The sequence below is a fragment of the Cordyceps javanica genome, chromosome 5 (assembly GCF_051103115.1).
Source record: "Cordyceps javanica chromosome 5, complete sequence".
NCBI classification, from domain to species: Eukaryota; Fungi; Ascomycota; class Sordariomycetes; order Hypocreales; family Cordycipitaceae; genus Cordyceps; species Cordyceps javanica.
In genome coordinates this window covers 3,683,059-3,698,723 of record NC_139299.1, presented here as the reverse complement: position 1 = coordinate 3,698,723, position 15,665 = coordinate 3,683,059, and the positions used below count along the sequence as shown (strand labels likewise).

General features: G+C 53.9%; 6 protein-coding genes across 6 annotated transcripts; 3 read left to right on the top strand and 3 right to left on the bottom strand.

Moving 5' to 3' along the window:
* Positions 1-1,702: 1,702 nt before the first annotated feature.
* V2A60_008354 (Alpha/Beta hydrolase protein) lies at positions 1,703-2,767 on the bottom strand (the record flags this gene model as incomplete). The annotated part of the gene is made up of 2 exons (XM_083259627.1): positions 1,703-2,616; positions 2,680-2,767. The coding sequence occupies 2 exons, from the start codon at positions 2,765-2,767 to the stop codon at positions 1,703-1,705; spliced, it is 1,002 nt and encodes a 333-aa protein (XP_083115753.1).
* A 3,576-nt stretch (positions 2,768-6,343) lies between these two features.
* On the top strand, positions 6,344-9,283 carry V2A60_008353 (glycosyl hydrolase family 3 N terminal domain-containing protein; the record flags this gene model as incomplete). Its single annotated transcript, XM_083259626.1, has 5 exons — positions 6,344-6,575; positions 6,689-6,701; positions 6,771-7,198; positions 7,255-7,343; positions 7,403-9,283. 5 exons carry the CDS (start codon positions 6,344-6,346, stop codon positions 9,281-9,283), a joined length of 2,643 nt encoding a protein of 880 aa, XP_083115752.1.
* A 369-nt stretch (positions 9,284-9,652) lies between these two features.
* Positions 9,653-10,165, bottom strand: V2A60_008352 (bL34 family ribosomal protein; the record flags this gene model as incomplete). The annotated part of the gene is made up of 2 exons (XM_083259625.1): positions 9,653-10,004; positions 10,107-10,165. The coding sequence occupies 2 exons, from the start codon at positions 10,163-10,165 to the stop codon at positions 9,653-9,655; spliced, it is 411 nt and encodes a 136-aa protein (XP_083115751.1).
* A 688-nt stretch (positions 10,166-10,853) lies between these two features.
* V2A60_008351 (uncharacterized protein) lies at positions 10,854-11,429 on the bottom strand (the record flags this gene model as incomplete). The annotated part of the gene is made up of 2 exons (XM_083259624.1): positions 10,854-11,317; positions 11,375-11,429. 2 exons carry the CDS (start codon positions 11,427-11,429, stop codon positions 10,854-10,856), a joined length of 519 nt encoding a protein of 172 aa, XP_083115750.1.
* Positions 11,430-11,706: 277 nt separating this feature from the next.
* On the top strand, positions 11,707-13,802 carry V2A60_008350 (methionine--tRNA ligase MSM1; the record flags this gene model as incomplete). Its single annotated transcript, XM_083259623.1, has 3 exons — positions 11,707-11,893; positions 11,946-13,249; positions 13,305-13,802. The coding sequence occupies 3 exons, from the start codon at positions 11,707-11,709 to the stop codon at positions 13,800-13,802; spliced, it is 1,989 nt and encodes a 662-aa protein (XP_083115749.1).
* A 365-nt stretch (positions 13,803-14,167) lies between these two features.
* Positions 14,168-14,981, top strand: V2A60_008349 (GNAT domain-containing protein; the record flags this gene model as incomplete). The annotated part of the gene is made up of 3 exons (XM_083259622.1): positions 14,168-14,189; positions 14,242-14,321; positions 14,382-14,981. 3 exons carry the CDS (start codon positions 14,168-14,170, stop codon positions 14,979-14,981), a joined length of 702 nt encoding a protein of 233 aa, XP_083115748.1.
* Positions 14,982-15,665: the final 684 nt, after the last annotated feature.

Below are 15,665 nucleotides of genomic sequence, written 5' to 3'. Positions count from 1 at the left end.
GACTGCCTTGGAACCGGAAGTTTGGCTAGCTCCACGAGGTACATTGAGCAAATGCTTCTACCAACAATTCATTGCCCCGGAAGAACTCTCCGAAGTTAAGTAATTCTACGGTAGATTGAAACATACTTTCCTCAGGAAGTCTAGACAGTAATTGCACAACTTTTCAAGTCAGGGGTCTGACTCACTGTCCGAAAATGTCCACCCTTTTTTCCCAAGGGAGAACTGTCAGGTCATGTTATTATAGACCCGAAATTGTTCCACGAGATAATGAGATGCGCGATTCAGCCTCCTTCTACATATAAAGACGATTAATAGGGTGCTATAGGGCGAGCCATACAGGGATCATTCAGCCCGGTAGAATGAACGGGCCCAAGCGTAACGATTGTATTTTAATCATGCATTTACAAAAGATTTTCGGGTTGTTTGTCGCCCCTTGCTTGCGTAAATGCAACCTCTTAGCGACCACTTGGCGTAATTCTCCACTGCCTACCATGCATGTCCCCTCGTCAACTGATACTCTTTACGTTCTGTTTGCTCTCCGATGTCTTCTTCAACAGGTACTTTCGTTATGATGGCTGACCTTTTAATCATTCATTCCGAGCTTTTGCTCAGATCCAGTATTACGAGCGTCGCTATCATCCTACAACACCACAAGTTCTACGTGCTTGTGGTGTAACTAGGTCTGCTTTTCCGAGGCGAAAAAAATTCAACCGCATTGTACGGAACTAGAACTTTGAGTCATGGTTTCAATACTGTAATTTATGAACAGTATCCGAGTCAAGAGCAGTATTATTTGCAAAAACACCGAGAAAGACGTTGTCGCGCATATTTCCGGCTCAGCTAGACTATCGCCTATTTTTCGGATCCGTAGGGGCCCTGACACTGAGTTGTTGGCTTCAGCTAGAAGATTGCGAGAGAGGCACAATGAAGATCCTGTGGAGTAGTAGCTGGTCGGTATTTTATGAGAATCATGCAGTTGAGTCAATCTTGCATTTCCGAGTCAGCAACTCGGTATCAAGCCCTAGCCAATGGCCACCTTGATCCACTCGGTCGGTGCTTATGCTCGTTCCTGGCCCGACAAATGCGCAGGTAGCTAGTCAGTACCTCGTGATGTTTGATACAGAGAAGAAGAAGCAAGCAAACTGGAAATAGGTAGACATCTTGCCCTAGTAGCCGCACTGCTGTCAAGCGCCCACTGACGACATGAGCGATGGTGGCTGACGTTTCCCATCTTGTGCAAGGCCCGCAGCATGGCATCGCCGCAACACAGACAGGGATTTACATGGTTATTTAGCGCAACCCGAGACGAGCCCCTGTAAGTCACAATCTGTGCAAGTAAAGGGAGTGAAGAAGGGGGGGGTTAAAGCTGACAAAAATGAAGTCAAGCAAAGTTCAAAAGGCACCGTGTTTGAAAGAAGTGATGATTACTATTGTATATACACGTACTTTTTGATATGCACGACAATAGGCAGAAAACACAAAATGCAAGAGAAATAAAGAGAAATAGGATAAACAGAACAGGTGCCAAGTATGTGCAGGTTTAGATCATTTACAATGCACTCCTTTCCATCAAGACTGAAGTATTGCCAGTTCCACAAAGCTTGAAGAAGTCGGGTTGCCTCAGAAAGCCGCACGGAAGCTCTGGACTAGCTTCCACCAGATCTCGATGCATAGGAGCTTCGTTCCGGAGCGCCGTTTTTGCCTACTGGCCACCACTGACCAACGCCTGATCCTGCTGACTCCACTTGGTGAAGCGCTGCTTGAGCTCTTCGTCTGAAGGGCCGTCGTCGCGCTTCCATCTGATGCCGACCGGTGCGCAGTCGGCGGTGTCGGTGAGGTAGTGGAGGTGGGCGAGGATGTTGAAGCCAAAGGTGCCGGCGTTGCAGGCGATGCTGGCGATGCCCTGGCAGACCTTGATGTCGGCGGGCTGGTAGTTGTCCTGCATCGCGCCGCCGTTGGACAGCCAGTACTCGGCGCCGCCGTGGCGGTAGCCAAAGATCATGGGCGGCAGGCGCGGGACCGGGTCGTCGGTGTGCGTCATGCGGTACACCCCGCCGGGCTGGCTGCCGGTGAAGAGGGCAAAGGCCTCGTTGCCGACACGGGGCGCGCCAAAGGTGTAGACCTCGGCCTTGTAGCCCGCGCGGCGCAGGTAGGCGCCGGCGAGCGCCGCCACCGCGCCGCCCAGGGAGTGGCCGGTGATGACGAGCTTGTAGTCCGGGTTGGCCTGCAGCCCCTCCTTGATGGCCGAGGTGGCGCCCGCCGAGATCTCGTTCCACGACTCGGAGAAGCCGGTGTGCACGCTACAGTCCTTGACGAGGTCGCAGTCCCGGTGCAGGAAGACGAGGTCCGTGATGAAGTTGCGGATGTTGTTGCTGCCGCGCGTGGACAAGACAATCTCCCGGCGGGTGTGGTCCACGGCGACGTAGGAGGCAATGCCGGTTTTGAAACCCTGCAACGTGTCGATGATGGTCGCGCCGTTGCGCATCACATCGTCACACTCACCGCCGCAAGCGACGGAGTCACCAGGTGCAGGACCTTCGGCATTGCAGTAAGCGGCTGCGGCATGCTGTGCATAGAACCTGAAGTTGTTCATCAAGTCGTTGTCAATGCCACTACCTATGTTGAGTTAGTATACCAAGTTGTGATGGAGCTGCTATACTATAGCTTCGAAATACATACCTTTCCATTTCATGGACGCAAGGTAGGTGAGCATGGGATTGGCTGCCAATGCCGTCGTGGCAAGCGGAAGGAGAGCAGCGATACGCATTTTGATGTAAGTTTGGTCAGAGCCAATGAACCAGAAATGCAGCCGCTTGTGAAGGGAGTAACGAGGGGCTTTCCGTGATACTCTGGTAGAATGCTCTTCTTCTCATGCATCGGGCAGGGTCGGTTTTATATCCAGCCTCGAGAACGGGTCGCGAGGCTCTTGCCTGCGCCTCATTACTACCCCCCCAGGCACAGTGGCATCCCGACTCAGACGGTCCAACTCGTTCCCAGCTCAGCGGTACGAAAACACTCCGCTACCCCCCGCAGATTGCGGAGTCTTCGCTCGCCAACGCTTTTCGCCAGGGAGGAGTTGGGTAAGTAGGAAATGAGTTGCTGCGCGGTTGAGGTCATGAGACCAGACCCGCCGCCGGCCGAGCAAGCTGCAAGTCGTAGGGCGAAGAAGCGGATGTCCATATGTCGCTGGTCTATGCATAGCAGTAGTTGCTTGGCGTTAATAAGCGTGTTGCGGGTCAGAGCAACGACGAGAGAAGCAAAGACGTCTGCCGTGGGAGTTGGCGTGGTGGTGCCGGCAGTGTTTCCTGGTCCGGTATAGCCCAGGAGAAGGGAGAGTTGGCGCCTGCAAGGGGGTGCGCATGCCCAATCTGGTAATTTGAAGCTTCTCCATCTGGCCCCCAAGCGAGTCAGCGTGGGTCGCTGCGCCATTGTCAGTATTGCGCCGAACGTACTTCATTTGCCTGCATGACGGACTTGCCATACCGATGCTAGAAGGTCTGGCGTATCCTCTCCCAGAATCTATAGTTGTATCGAATGTCAGAGATTTGGACAACTTCAAGCCCGTTCCGACATCAACCGGATCAGATTTCCACCGCGAACAAACCAACCAAAAAAGTATTAGAGGTAATATCCCATCTGTAGAGCAGCTACCCTACGCACCACCACTCCCAGCTATTCACTTGACTGTTCCACCATTCCCCCGCCTCCGCTGAACTGTGGGGTGCTGGAACGGTGAGCAGTAATATCGCGCGGAGTAGCTTCAATGCCAGACCGTTGCATCGCCGAGCTGCGAGGTTACAGCTCCTTTGACAGAAGCCACCAGAGTCGCTGGCACATGGCGTCCGCAGGGCTAGAAAGTTGACGGAGAGCTATAACGCGAGCCTCGTTGAGCGGAACTGCCTCGTACTTTTTCCCTCTATGGTTGGTACACGAGCCTGCTAGTTGGCGTCCGGCCTCTCGGTACAGCAATAGCGCCGGAGCAACTCCCCTAAACTACGGAAGTAGATATCCCTAGCGTTGTTTTTGTGATATGGTGCCAGGCAACAGACATGGAAAAGAAGCTTGCATGTCTAAAGTCCCGGTCCCAGCAGACCGCCGTGCATGGGGCTCGAAAAGCTGGCGGCATGTAGTTTGCGGGTTTAAACCCCCCGCCTATGCGGGGTGGGTTCGGTGATGGCACACTGTTCTCCGACAACCTCAGCGGTGTCGATCATCAATGCCTCGGAGACGTGCCTAATAATTTTCGGAGATTTCGTTACATGTAGATATCGGGTTCATGGTCTCAATTATGTGTGCCGTTTCCTAGTACACTTGGTAGTTTTTGCGGCAAGCTATCATCACCTTTTGTACTATCAAATTGTCACCTAGCCAAAATATCCGAGCAGTAAAGTTTCCAGGGGCGCCCTACGAGTGCCCCCTGTGCCCCTATATCGAAATGCTATTAAGGTAGCATGGTTCGGCGTACTATGCGATGCTATTGACAAAGTTGCGCAAGAGGGCATTGTTTCGGCATCGTGCCTCCCTCCAGGCCGACAGAACCATACATACACCGCCAAGGCTGAGCCAAAGCAGCGTTAGCAAAGCTTTGTGGGTTGACATTGGTTAGTTAGTTGGTGGCTTCTGATCGAACCTTCCTATCATGGGCAAACCGCCGCGGTGGGTGTAATAGCGCGGGGCGATCCGGCGAGACTCGCTTATAGCACAACAGATGCCGATGCCCAGCATACAAATATGACATGAAAGAAACGTCGATGCCATGCCCGAGTTTCAAAATGTGGCGTCCCGGGCTCACTTGGCTGACAGGTCGCGTGGTTGCATGCATGTGTGGAGGGCCGAGGAATCGCATGTAGACCAGGATATAAATTTCCTTGTGAAAATCATAGTGTTTGCTTTACATGTGTGTAACGGATTATCGCGACTTTCGGCTGGAATGATGGCCAACGTGTCATACGTCATTGTTTGGTAGCAGGCAAAGTAGGTCTGCAGTTAAGCCCTAGACACCGCCCAGAGCAATCTACGCTGGAAAAAAGGATCCGACGAGGGATTCGAGTACACGGCAGTCTCCACGTTCTGTGAATGGAGACAATTGCTCATGCAGGATTACTGTTCCGCACCATCTACCCCGCGTCTAACTGAGTGAGGTGGCTGCGGCGGCCTAAGCCGTTCATCTCAGCTAGTAGCGGGGAGTTCCTCAGTTCCTCACTAACGCCTACTAGTTAGACTCGTATAACGTTGTACAGTATTCCTAATCATCAAATGTCGTCTCACAGCTAATTACTGCATGCTGGAGTTTGCTTCGAGGCCAGTTCGGGGCCAGCTACTCAGTAGAAGGGGCAATATGTGGTCACACGTAGTGTACGGATTAGTACCGCGAAAGATGGTACTGATGAACTTGTTCCACGTCACGCGCGAGGTGGCCCTTGCGCTACAGAATCAAGTGGTTGCGACAAATTGACGCGTGGTGTTTCCCCCGTCGTCACGCCGAGCAGCCATTCATTCCAGATACCAGCGATTGTATACAAGTGAAGGGACATAGATGACCGTTATTGTTGCTTTGCTTTGATGCTCGGGAATACAAAAGGCCGTAGGGACATGGCGAAGAACCCGTATTCAGATCCGAGGCAATGCACGCGTCTCGCACGGTCACTCGCAATTGAGTTCAGGTAGCTGGGTGACCCCTGTCTGCTGATCGCGATGGCGCAGCTTGGTGAGGTGGTTCCATCGACAAACTAGTTAGATAACTACCCGGTACACGACGAGAGCATTCCATTATGTAGAATAACAAGTATACGAAACTCAAATGGAATAAGGAGAATGGAAAAGGAAACAAGGAAAGGAAGAAGGAAGAAAAGAAAGAATCAAGGAGTAAAAGAAAGAGAAAAGTGGCTCAAGTTCGAGGAAGAGAGAGCAACAATGAGATTAGTAAACCTCGTAAATCTGTACGTAGCATCCATGTACTTTGGCCACTAGTTAATTCCATCTCCTTGATACCTCTGTCCAGCCAAGCACTGCTACCATGGTGACTCTTGATGCACTTACCATTGGTACAACAACGGCGTGTCATTTTCCCGAGCATGTGCCCGGGACTTGCCTTGCGCCAGCCCGTCACCAGATGCTGCCCCAATGCTACGGCACCAGCCGTTGCTTTTTCTGGCCTCGTAGCCATCTTTAAGTGGACGGGTTGAGACATTGCGTGCCCGGCCGACCGTCCGTCTTGTCCACCTTTTGCTTTTCTTTTCTTTTTAAACACCAATTGATCCGTTTGGTCTCGTTTGTCAATTCTTCTGTGCCCATTCCATCGTTGTCGCCGGAATAACAAGTAGAAGAAGAGGAAAACACAACGATGCAGCAAATGACAACCCCGTTGCTGTTGGCCGCCTTGGCCTTGGTGTCCGCCCCAGGACTGGCCAGCGCCGCTACGGCATCGGGCTACAACTCACCGGCATATTATCCTGCACCATACGGTGGCTGGGTGGACGAGTGGAGGGACAGCTACAGCAAGGCCAAGAAGCTAGTAGATTCCATGACGCTGGCTGAAAAGACCAACATCACAGCAGGAACCGGCATTTTCATGGGTGAGTCCAGAAGCCTCAGACCAGGCTAATGCGAGGGATGGCTGCCATCCTGTAACAGCCCGTCACACTCTAGCGCAAGGACACAGAAAAGAGACTAACATGGCCACTAATAGGGTACGTGTCGTTGTCTGGACTTGGCTATACGGTAATATGAGTATGGCGACGCAAAATTGCTGATTTTTTTTTGGCTTCTAGACGCTGCAATGGAAACACTGGCTCGGCCCTTCGCGTGGGCTTCCCGATGCTGTGCCTCGAGGATGGAGCCAGCGGTATTCGGCAGGCAGATCACGTTACCGCCTTCCCGGACGGCATCACCGCCGGGGCGACCTTTGATAAAGTGTTGATGTACCAGCGGGGAGTAGCGATGGGCAAGGAGGCTCGTGGCAAGGGCGTAAACATCCTGCTCGGCCCCACGGTTGGTCCTATCGGGCGAAAGCCCAAAGGCGGCCGGAACTGGGAAGGATTCGGCGCCGATCCCACGTTGCAGGCCACCGGAGCCCGCCAGACCATCAAGGGCGTACAGGAACAAGGTGTCATTGCGACGATTAAGCACTTGGTGGGCAACGAGCAGGAAATGTACCGCATGTACAATCCGGTCCAGCAAGCCTACAGCGCCAACATTGGTAGGTGGCCTCTCCGACTCTGCCGCCGTTTCATCGGGCTAACTGGTATCGCATAGATGACCGCACTTTGCATGAAGTGTATTTGTGGCCATTTGCTGAAGGAGTCCATGCCGGCGTTGGGGCCGCCATGACTGCTTACAACGCTGTAAGTCGCATCGCGCAGAGGTTGCTCACCCGAGCTAGTTGCTTATTGATCGTTCCCAGGTAAATGGATCTGCCTGCAGTCAGAACCCTAACCTCATCAATGGTATTCTCAAGGATGAGCTCGGCTTCCAAGGATTTGTCATGAGCGACTGGCTCGGTCACATGTCCGGTGTAGAGTCTGCCTTGGCCGGCTTGGACATGGATATGCCTGGTGATACGCAAGTCCCGCTATTTGGATACAGTTATTGGATGTTTGAGCTGACCAGGTCCGTCCTCAATGGCTCGGTGCCAATGACGCGTCTGAACGACATGGCAACCCGCATCGTGGCCTCATGGTACCATATGGGACAAGACCAGGGCTATCCGGCCACCAATTTCCATTACAACACCAGGGATGCCAATGGCGCGCTCTATCCCGCGGCTTGGCCGGAATCGCCTACTGCTCTCATCAATGAAAACATTGATGTCCGGGCCGACCATGATACGATCGCTCGACAAGTGGCCCAGGATGCCATCACTTTGCTCAAGAACGACGATGGACTGCTTCCACTTTCCGAGAAGCGACCCCTAAAGGTTTTTGGTACAGATGCTGCAAAGAACCCCAACGGACCCAACGCCTGTGCAGACCGAAATTGCAACAAAGGCACACTCGGCCAGGGCTGGGGCAGCGGCACTGTTGACTACACGTATCTAGATGATCCTATTGGAGCTCTGCAGGCCCGAGTGAAGAACGTCACCTTCTATAACAGCGATTCGATTCCTCTGTTCCTGCCCAACCAAACTTCCGATGACATTGCCATTGTCTTCATCAGCTCGGACTCTGGCGAAAACACTTACACCGTCGAGGGGAACCACGGTGATCGCGACGCTTCCAAGCTCAGTGCCTGGCATAATGGCGACAAACTGGTGCAGGATGTTGCCAAGAAGTTTCGAAACGTGGTTGTTGTCGCACATACAGTTGGACCTCTAGTCTTGGAGAAGTGGATCGAGCTACCGACTGTCAAGTCGGTGTTGATTGCCCATCTTCCAGGCCAGGAAGCCGGTCGCTCCCTTGTCGAGGTCCTCTACGGCGACGTGTCGCCGAACGGGCACCTGCCGTACAGTATCACGCGTGCTGAAGAGGATATGCCAAAGAGCGTCACCGACTTGATCAACTTTGAGCTCGGCAACCAGGCTGACGATGACTATACCGAGGGCTTGTACATTGACTACAGGTGGTTGAACAAGCAAAAAATCCAACCCAGGTACGCCTTTGGGCATGGACTGAGCTACACCAACTTTAGCTTTAGCGACGCCTCCATTACCAAAGTGGTGCCACTTAGCAGGACCCCTCCAGCTCGGCCCGCCAAGAGCGATATCCTCGACTACTCGCAAGAGGTGCCCGACGCGAGCGAGGGCGTCATGCCCGACGGCTTCCGCAAGATCTTCCGCTACATCTACTCGTGGGTGCAAGAGTCCGAAGCCGAGGCCGCCGTCAAGGACGCGAGCACCAAAAAGTACCCGTACCCCGACGGCTACTCGACCGAGCAGAAGACGCCCGGGCCGCGCGCCGGCGGCGGCGAGGGCGGCAACCCCGCGCTCTGGGACACGGCCTACACCATCGCGGTCACGGTGACCAATGTCGGCCCCACGTACGGCGGCAAGGCGGTCGCGCAGGCCTACCTGCAGTTCCCAGACGACGCGGGCTACGACACGCCCGTCATCCAGCTGCGGGATTTCGAAAAGACGGCGACGCTGGCGCCCGGAGGCGGCGCCGCCACCGTCGAGCTGCGGCTGACGCGCAAGGACCTCAGCGTCTGGGATAGCGGCATCCAGGACTGGGTGGTGCCCAAGGTCGACGGCGCCTACAAGGTGTGGGTTGGCGATGCGAGCGACAACCTGGGAACGGTCTGCCACGTTGATTCGATGAAGTGCGAGTCTGGCGTCAAGGGCCCCGTTTGATGAGGTGTTTGTTGATGTAGGGAGGGAGTTGGTGCGGCTCACACTGGCTGATGTGCGAAACGAATTTTGGAACCACAGAACAGAACTCTGTATATAGGCAGGATTTGACGAGAAAAATGCAAATAAATTTTCGCCAATGGTATGTAATGTACAATAGTTTCTATGATCTGGCAAGGTCTGCACGAGCAGGTCCAAGTATCTGCCGTGGTCCTGTTCTGCCAGTAAATGTTACACGTTCCCATCTCAGATAGGTCCGATTTGTTTTCTCTCGACGCCACGTAATCGAAGCCGCTGTTGTCCCGTCGTCGTATTTTGTAATGCATATTCTAAGCCCCCCCCTCTCCCCCCCTTCTTCGGTCCGCTCCCGTCTTAGTGGCAGCCCAGCTTGGCGCGCCCCTTTTGCCTGCGTCGCTTCAGGATCGCGCGTCCGCTGCGCGTGCGTTTGCGCCCGAGATACCCGTGGCGGCGCTTCTGCACGAGCCTCGTCGCGCCGTTCATGGTGTTGCGCGGACCGCAGCGGATCTGGGCCACACCGCCCGCCAGCGCCGGGTGCGCGGAGATGGCCGACGGCGCGACGACGTCGGCGACGAGAGCGCCGGTACCGCTGGTGGTGGCGGCGGCGGCCGGGGGCAGGGGGGTGAAGAAGCTCGTCAGGGCGCTTGGCCTTCGCATCGTGTTGGCGTAGAGGCTCGGACGGATGGGTGAGAGGGTTGTGAACGTTCTAGCAGGAGCAGGGCTCCATGGTCAGCTCGGAGAAGCACGGGGGGGTTGAGGCAATGTCGTGGGTGGTGTGGAAAAGGAGGGGGAAAGGGGGCGCGCGTACCGGATGGGCAGGGCTTTGCACGTCAGCACGGGGCGTGCTACGCGCGCGAGGGCTTGCATTGCGACGACAATTGGTGGTTGAAGTGAGATAGATGGGAGAGGCTTGAATTTTGGTAATGGACGGCGATGCTGGCTTTGGAGTCTGTAAATTTTAAGCGACGCTGATTGGCTGAGGCTACTAGGAGTCGCGAAATATGTGGGGTACTGCATCGCAGGATGTAATAAAATGACGAGAAGCCTATTGATGAAGAATATGCTATACATACGTATCTTATCATTGTTGCAGCCTTTATAGCTTGAGCGTATTGAAGTTTCTTCTGTTCATTTTGCCTGCCATGCCGCCCGAATATCCGCCGCGTTGTATCGCCGGATGCGCGGCGCTTGTAGAGTTCACACACGCCTCACCCATAATTATATGGAACTATCTATCAGACCGGTCGAATTATTTTTATTTTTATTTTCATCTTTGGTCTTTCATTGGTCATTTGAGGACGTCTTTGCATAGAGTGAAGGATGTTGTACGAAATAAAATCGGCAATACAATGATAATCCACCATGTAAGTGTCTCTGAACCAATCGATTGTAAACAAGCCCTGCTGAGCCATAAACATATACGCCGTTGCGCCCATCTTTCCGTCAATTCCAAGTTTTGTCTTTTTAATCCCATGATTCAGGCCCGCAGACTTGGCGTGTGATGCCGTGCATCATCAAATAGCACTACCCCTCCATCTCTCACCGTGCCTCCGTCTCACAGCGCACGAAAGTTCTGTGACATGATCAGCCATTTCTTGATACCCCGTGGCGGGTTTCTGGCCATGGCATCCCAGTTAGGAACGAGCACAAACGTCTCGTTGAACATCTTTTGCGGCGCGTCCTTGCCCTTGCCAAACTGCACGCGGCCGACGGCGGTGACGACGAAGCTCATGCGGCTGCCGTTGCGCTCGGCCTTGGCCGCGTCGTGCACGTTGTCGGGCATGCCAAATTTGAAGGACGGGTTCATGACGTGCGCGTCGAGCGACTCCACGTCGTAGTGGACGCCGCTTCCCTGCGCCTCGATGAGCTTGAGGTAGTCGGCGGGCGCGGCGACGAGCTGCCCGTTGATGGAGATGTCGGCGGGTATTGAGTACCGCGGCGACGAGTTGACGTAGAAACTTTGAAGGTTGGACTTGCTGTTGACCGACTGGTAGTATGTGTTGACGAAATTGTCGGCGGCTGTCGTCTCATCAGTGTCTTGTCTGGCGGTTTGATTTTGATGTTTTCAGCACGCACCTTCGCTAGAGACCTGCACCTCTGTGTGCGCGTCTGGCAGGTTGGAGCTGCTCATTTTGCGTATGATAGAAGTTGAAGTCAATGTATTTGATGGATTTTATGCCAATTTTTCTTTCATCAGCTGCGGGAAGAGATGAGACGGTTGATGAACAAGTCAATGTTCTCTTAAACTGCGCCGCCATCCACCAGGCACCACTGTCAGGCAGCGCAGGCAGCGCAGATCCACCCGCAAGCTTTGGCAGCGCGACTTGGGTCATTGGTTAGTTAGCTCCCGACAAGACGCCTTGCTCTTCGATAGAAGAGCTCTACCCCGCGACAACCGCGCAGCCAATATGAGATTGCAACGCCTGCAGTCTTTCGGGGCCGTACAGGCGAGGGCGTTGCAGCGCGTAACCAGGCCGTCCTGGGTCTGCCCCGGCTGTCGCCCCAATGGCCCGTTGTCGCGCCGCTGGAATAGTTCGGCGCAAACAAAGGACAAGCCCTTCTACGTCACAACGCCAATCTTTTACGTCAATGCAGGTATGTAAGCTATGCGATTCAGTCGAGGACCGTGGATCTGACTCCTTCAAAGCTCCCCACATTGGACATCTGTACTGCACGGTTCTCGCCGACGTGGTCAAGCGATGGCAGCAGATCAACGGCAAGGAAGCCTACCTCTGTACCGGCACCGACGAGCACGGCATGAAGATCCAGCGCGCCGCCGCAAAGGAGGACATGGACCCCAAGTCGTTTTGCGACCTCAATTCGGACAAGTTCCGCAGCTTGACGTACGACGCCGACATCTCCAACGACTTCTTCATCCGCACGACCGATTCCGACCACAAGGATGCCGTCTCGCAGTTCTGGCTGCAGCTAAAGCACTCGCTTCCAAAGGAGCTCGGCCTCTATAAGGGCACCCACGAGGGCTGGTACTGCGTTAGCGACGAGTGCTTCTACCCCGAGGACCTGGTGCAGCCCAGCATTGTGCCGCAGACGGGCAAGAAGATCATGGTCAACGTCGAGTCCGAGAACGAGGTGGAATGGGTCAAGGAAGAGACGTGGTTCTTCCCGCTGACCAAGTATAGGGACGCGCTGCTGAAATTCTACGACGAGAACCCGGACTGGGTCAAGCCGGCGAATCGTATGCAGGAGGTGCGCAACTGGGTTGAGAACCACTTGGAAGACCTCTCTGTCACCAGGCCCGTTTCAAGACTCAATTGGGGCATCTCCGATCCCGAAGACTCTTCGCAGACTATATATGTCTGGGTCGATGCTCTCATCAACTACATCACAAAAGCTGGTTACGGCAGCCAGTGGCGCAGCCCGACCGAGGACATGGGCATCTGGCCGGCCGACCTGCAGATCATTGGCAAAGACATCCTGCGCTTCCATGCCATTTACTGGCCTGCATTACTACTAGCGCTTGGCCTTCCGCCTTCCAGGGGTATTCTGTGCCACAACCATTGGACCATGTCCAACCGTAAAATGTCAAAATCGCTCGGCAACGTCGTCAATCCCGTCCTTGCCCTCCAGCGCTGGGATGTTGATCCTTTGCGGTACTTCCTCATGCGCAACGGCAACTTGAGCAGAGACATGAGCTACTCCAATGACATTATTGCTGCCGTCTATGGAAAGGAGCTACAGGCCAACATTGGCAACCTCTTCTACCGAATTGCTAAACCAAAGGGCACTGCGGGTTGGTCGACAAAACAGGCAGTCAACGCAAGCAATTCTGGCGCCTTCAAAGAACTGGATGAATTGAAAAGCAAACCAGAATACGCCCAGTTCTTCTCGCTTGAACCATTTCTTGCGAGGGCTTCAGATGCCTTTTCTAGAGAGATGGCCGACTATAACACCAGCGGTGCCATCCGCGAAGCGTTTGAGTTGTTAAGAGAAGTACGTCCCTTTCGCCGCGTCTCGCTGACACATTATGCTTACAGCAACCGTCTAGACAAACCGATTCATCACAGATACCCAGCCGTGGGTTCTTGCCAAACAGAACCAGCCTCTGTCGCCGCTGCTCCTGAACTGGACCATCCACCGTGGCGCCGAAGCTCTCCGCATCGCCGCTATTCTGTTGCAACCCATCATGCCGAGCAAAATGAAGCGTCTGCTTGACGAAATGGGCGTTAACCCTGAGCGCCGCACCGTTGCCCACGCACAGCCTGACGCTGACGACGCCTACGGCACCGCCAACGAGACCAAGTCCAACTACGACCGGGCCAACAAACACCTGACGCTTTTCCCGCCCATGGCCAGCGGCGATGTCTCGGACGCGGAGGTGCTGCAGCAGCTCAAGGTGTATCTGCGAGGGTCTGTGGGCAAGTCAAAGATGAATCAAATGGTGGAACTCCTAGCCATGGAGGCGAGAATGGGCGAGGCGCAGGTTGCCAAGCTGCTCAAGACTGAGCTCCCCGTGGAGCAGACTTCTACGGAAAATTCCAAATAGGCTGGGAGTAATTACGCGCTGTAAATTAGTGTAAAATTTTGTAGCATCAACTGTGCCATATATACATACTTATACTGGCTCGGTACCACTACAGGTGACTGCAAATATGACCAAACTCAGCATCACAACCCTAGAATGTTGCTGAGTATGCCAGCAGAAGCCTCAAAACTGATGAGTGCAGACTATAGACATCAGTCTGCTTGCTTTTCATCCCATTACCAAAATACTGGCTGAAGCCCAATTGCCTGGGATGGTGTATGGCTGTGCTTCGTTAATTGCATTTTGGTGAGCCTCATGATATCCACTTTCGTTAGATGCCGCTTCAACTTTGAGCCTCCAGTTTCCTCACGCAAGACTGTACAAGAATGAGAATAAATCAGCATACAGGTGAGATAACGTTCTCAATGTGGCAATGACAGAAACTGACTGGTTTGGAAAGCCATTTCCGGGCCCGGGGTGCTGTTAGTGCCCTATGAGGCGCACCATGTGGACAAGTACCATGGCTGGATGCAAGACCCCGTAGGTTTTCCGCCTGCGCGGCATGCTGTGGAGTGAAATATACTTATAGGCCTCACCTAGGATATACAAGAAGCTACGGCTTCGGAGCCCATGACACTGGAGGAAGAATTCGAGAACCAGCAATCGTGGCGCACGTCTGCCGACAAGCTGACATTCATCATATGCGAGCCCGTCACCGCGACGGACACGGCCATCAATGCCAAGCAGCAAGATGCCGATACGCACATGGTTGGTGATGTCAACTTCTTTCTCTACTCGGACGACGAGGATGAGAACAGCGAGAGCGCGAGCAAATCTCTCATCGGCGAGGTCGATGTCATGATCGCCGCCAAGGAGCACAGAGGCAGAGGCTACGGCGAAGCCGCCGTGCGCCATCTGCTGATATACATAGAGACGCACCTAGATGCTATTCTGGGCGAATACGCGCAGGGTAGCTCGACAAAATCGCTTCGGGCGTTGATGGTCAAGATTCAGCAAGGCAACAAGGGAAGTCGCGCACTCTTTCAGAAGCTGGGTTTTACGCAGACGGGCGAGGTCAACTACTTTGGGGAGGTGAAAATGGTCTTGGGTTGGGGAGAGGGTGTCAGAAGCCGAGATAACGCATGGACAGCAGCGGCGCAGGAACACCGCGAGCTGAAATATGAAGCTCCGACTGGATAGCGCTACATGGCCACGTGGTGCTGTGCCATGGCATGTCGACATAACACAATATGACGTGGCAATACGCTGAGCATACTTCTGCAACAACGGATGACCCTCTTCCAACGCCTGAGAAACACATGTCAAGATACGATGCTTTAGACCTACGTGGTCGAGGGGTGACAGACACCTGGCGGCTAAGGCGCCAGCTACGTATACCAGTTCATTTAGCAGCGCAGCCCATATGCCTCGGGGTTGGCTCGAGCAGGAACCACACCGACAGCACTTCAGTCCACATAGAAAAGCACCTTCTTGGTAGCGACTGAACCGGCCCTGTCCCCGGTTGCGCAGCCAGACAGCCGAGTTCTATAAACATTGCCTCTCGAGTGACGAATTCGTCGTTGTACTGTCCGATTGAGACGCGTTGAATCGTAAATCACCGCATCGATAGCTGCACCAGTAGCATGGCATCTTCATATCATTTCCATGTCTGTCATTTTGGCGCAGGAATAAGGCACAGATGGTGTCGCCAATTGCATGCAAGTTTGAGGCGTCAAGGTTGCGAAAGGGAGCCGTCGGGTACAAGAAATGGCCCAAGATCTGCGTGATTGCGACATTCCGGAGAAGCGGCCTGCATCGAGCAGGAAATGACTCACAGCGTACACAAACACCCGTCAGCAACCGAGAAACTGGGATCAAAGCAAG